Source organism: Glycine soja, chromosome 8, assembly GCF_004193775.1.
Source record: "Glycine soja cultivar W05 chromosome 8, ASM419377v2, whole genome shotgun sequence".
Lineage (NCBI taxonomy): Eukaryota > Viridiplantae > Streptophyta > Magnoliopsida > Fabales > Fabaceae > Glycine > Glycine soja.
The window spans coordinates 40,947,608-40,951,444 of record NC_041009.1 but is presented as its reverse complement, the minus strand read 5'-3'; the positions used below and the strand labels follow the sequence as shown (position 1 = coordinate 40,951,444).

Sequence of the window (3,837 nt, the reverse complement as noted above, 5' to 3'; positions counted from 1 at the left end):
ATGTGCTGGAGTGAATTCAAATTCTTATTTGCAAACTCATGTATTATCAATAAGTTACACTTGAGTAATTTTGCATGTGTTTGATAAAGAGATGCCTAAAAGGGGTGAGGGGTTAAAATTTGAGATAGGGAAAACATTAAAATTAAAGAACCAAACGTACAAGAGGGTTTGAGTGTCCCCTACTCACTTTAGGTCACCCTGGTCCAGCACCAATGACCAAATATTCCAATTCCACATGGGAAAAGGTTTGGTGATACAGCATAGTAAACAGTTTAAGGCGGAGAACCCTCCTCCATTGGAGACAACTAGACAAATATTGAAGCCCCAAAGACCCCACTACACTTTCCTACCCTTCTTCGTTACAGAGACACTTCAAAAACATATCCAATTCACATCCCTATTCTTGGGTCATTCTTCATAGAAACAAGATCTTGCACACTTATATTCCATCCCAGTCATGTTATCTGGTATCAAATAATTGACATGATACCCCGTGTACAACTGTTTTTATCTCCTTTATTTTTTATTTTATCATTCTCCAAAATTAATGGAAATAAATTTTATTTATTTATTTACATAGACCGCCTATACAGATATCTTATATCATAAATAATTTTGAAAAGAAATTATCCTCAAATTAGATAAAGTCACTTTGAGTAACAAAGTTCTTCCACGATTTAACTTAATTATAAGTCTATGACTCAAATTTAAAGTTAGAAATTAGAATAATAGACAAGTTGATTTACGAGCTTTATGGTAAAAAAATATATTCTATTGTGAGCATTTTGTGTTACACAAACTTTTTCCTATTCCATCCGTTTCACATAATTTCCAATCCTAAATCCATTGCTCTTGTCCAACCAACATTACTTTATTTCCTTTTTCCCTTTTTACACTTCTTCCCCGTCAATTTTGATTACCAATTCATGCAAACTCTCAAAAGAGCTTAATCTTTTGGCTCAATTTTACTTTTAGCCTTTTGGAAAAAACGAAAAAACAGTAACTTAATCAGTCAATCATTTTCAGTAATAAGTGAACAACATTATTAGCCAATTAACCTTCATATAAACAATTAAAATAACTTAGATAATTAAGAAGAGGGAAGCGCAACAAAAACCGTTACAATTAACGGTTTGCAATTTCAACCCTAAAAGAGTAAAACAACAAATCCAAAGAAGAAGAAAAAAACACTACTATTTATAATTATAAAGATAGACATTGCAGGCTTGCAGCTGTAGTGCCTACAGGAATGAGAAAATTAAGGAAAACAGCAAATTAATTGCTAGAGAATATCAATCAGTGCCGGTCATTTTAAGCCGTCTGATTGGAGAATCAATCACTGAGCTGGGTGACGATGGGAGTGGTGATGAGGAAATGGACGGTGGTGATGATGGCGACACATCAGAGGTGTCTAATAGCTTCCTCTTGTTGATCCCTTCCCTTTCTTCTTGGCTTAATTCACCCCTTATAACCTCCTTTGTTGTCATGAAATCCTTCAAACGCTTCACATCTGATAACTTCACTGGCTTCACTATGAAATCCTCTGCACCCTCCTCCAAACATCTGCAAAATTTCCAAAAATTCCAAATCTTATTATTCACTATTTAAAAAATATAAAAAAAATTCATAAAAAAGATAGACAATTGATAGGATACGAAACACAATACAATGATATATAAAATTGGTTCGATAATTGAAGAAGGAAAAAGGAAAGAAAAAAAGATTGTAGGTTCAAATCCTCTAAATAATATTTTTAATAAAATTAACAATCTAACATTCCCGATATAAAAAAAAAAACACTAAAATGATACCTGTCTATGCGTGGCAAAACATTTTCGGAGGACATAATCACCACAGGAGTTTCCTTGAAACTGGAGGATTCCTGTTTCAATTGTTAACTAACCCTTTTAAAAAAACCTGTTCTGATTTTATGGTAAGATTATTATATAATGTGGAAAAATGAAGGAACATTGTTTTAATTTTCTAACCTTAATTTTCTTGAGTAATTCATAACCGGTCATTCCGGGCATACAATAGTCTGTGATGATTAGATCCACCTTTAAACCCTGTTAGGGAAAAACAACACAGCCCAAATTAAAGCACTATATGGTTTCATTCTGATGAGAAATTTTCATTGTCAGGGAAAATGAAATTTAATTAATTAATTAATTAATTAATTCCCTATGATAATACATACCCCAAAACCATTAGTTTCAGAGGGAATTTTCTGCTCGTCCAATAGTCCAAGCAATTGCAGTGCTCTCAGCCCACTATCCACAGCAGTAACTGCAATTTATTAAAAAAAAGGGTGTTTTTAAAAATCTTCAATCTTCAACAAGCATAAAAAAAATGAAAATTTTAATCAAGTAAACTAAAAGGGTGTTTTTTTTTTTTAAAAAAAAAAGTTGTTTGAGAGCACTAACCTTTACAAGCTAAGACTTTGAGCAAGTGTTCGATGACTTTGCGATCAACGATACTGTCATCAACGGCTAAAACATGAACCTCTTCGGATTGTTTCTGTTTGATACCGAAACCGTCGATGTTTTCCGGCAACCTCGGCCAAGAAACGACGCTGTTAGAGTCCATTTCTTGCTTCGAGGATAGAAAAAGAGAAGAGAGAGAAAGGGAAGAGAGAGAGAGAGTAAGAAAGACAGAGACAGAGACGAAGGAATCCTCAACGTAACTTGGGTGCTTAGATCTTAAATACAGCTTATTGTAATATAATAATGTAACATGATATGTTCTTCTATCAATCTATCAATTATCATGTCACGTCGTCATTTTTCTTTCACTTTTTTGTGAAACACATTTATGGGAAACTTTGACAAGGGAAATAAAATATTTTCATACTTGTTAGAAAAAGATCATAAAAAGTTTAAATTAACAATTGAAAAATTGAGAGGGAAAAATGTTTACTAAAAGTGTAATGTTTGATGTTATAAATCATAAATATGCCTTTATTAAGATTTTAAACAAAGTTATTACTTAATTTTACTTTTCATTTTTCATTTTTTGGGAATGACCGTTTACTTATAGATACCAAAATTGTAAGAATTTTTTTCTAAATATAAGAGATTTTTATAATAATATAAATTATTGAATTTTATAATAATTACATATTTAAGAATACTTTTTAATCAATTTATGGTAAAACATAATTCATAATGATTAAAAACTTAAAAAAAAATATATCGTAATCATCAATATATTTAGTTTTTTTGTTGAAAATAATTAACTATATATATTATGTTTAAAATAAATTAACAATAATTAAAGAAATTAAAAGTTTTTTTTAAAAAATCTTATTTTAAAAAATAATTGAATTATGAATGAAAAATTTTCTATACCATATATCAATTAATATCTTTCTATAATATAAAGTCCCTTTCGCAAAAGCAAATCTCCACTGTCCCTATTTCTTCTTGTTATTAATTTTTTAATGTTTAGACATGGAGCTGAGATTCTGAAATCCACTTCGAACAATGATCTCTCCGTATCACCGAAACTTTTTATAATATTTTTGTGATGAGGAATGATATATGGCGTGTGATTGACGAGATTTTGGTCAATTTTTGGGATGTGCGAAGAGATGACATGTCACACAGTGATTGGTCGGATTGGTTGACCCAAAGTCAATGCTTTGCAAAACCGCGCCGTCAAATCCCGTGCCGGTCCATGCAACTCCTTCGACTGGAATGGAAGCATCATAAACAACCCCTTTTTCCGGCGACACTATTGCTTCTCTGATTTTCTTTCTTTCGCGGACAAGATAATTGGTGACAAAACGAGTGTGTTTTCTTCTTTTGAAAATTTCTTTAAAAGGTGTGATTTAAACAA

At 31.4% G+C, this 3,837-nt stretch overlaps 1 protein-coding gene across 1 annotated transcript; it reads right to left on the bottom strand.

The window, feature by feature from the left end:
- Window positions 1–1,049: 1,049 nt before the first annotated feature.
- Window positions 1,050–2,670, bottom strand: LOC114423211 (two-component response regulator ARR17-like). Its single transcript, XM_028389875.1, has 5 exons — window positions 2,424–2,670; window positions 2,198–2,286; window positions 1,989–2,066; window positions 1,812–1,882; window positions 1,050–1,563 (listed from the first exon to the last, which is right to left on the bottom strand). Exons 1-5 carry the CDS (start codon window positions 2,584–2,586, stop codon window positions 1,293–1,295), a joined length of 672 nt encoding a protein of 223 aa, XP_028245676.1. The 5' UTR covers window positions 2,587–2,670; the 3' UTR covers window positions 1,050–1,292.
- Between the last annotated feature and the right edge of the window lie 1,167 nt (window positions 2,671–3,837).

What these genes read in the sequence shown, in the direction of transcription:
- LOC114423211 (XM_028389875.1), bottom strand. Translation starts at nt 2,586, where the DNA reads ATGGACTCTAACAGCGTCGTTTCTTGGCCGAGGTTGCCGGAAAACATC. An exon ending in AATTACTCAAGAAAATTAAG is followed by an intron (nt 1,883 to 1,988) that starts GTTAGAAAATTA and finishes CAATTGAAACAG; the next exon opens with GAATCCTCCAGTTTCAAGGA. An exon ending in GTTTTGCCACGCATAGACAG is followed by an intron (nt 1,564 to 1,811) that starts GTATCATTTTAG and finishes GAAATTTTGCAG; the next exon opens with ATGTTTGGAGGAGGGTGCAG.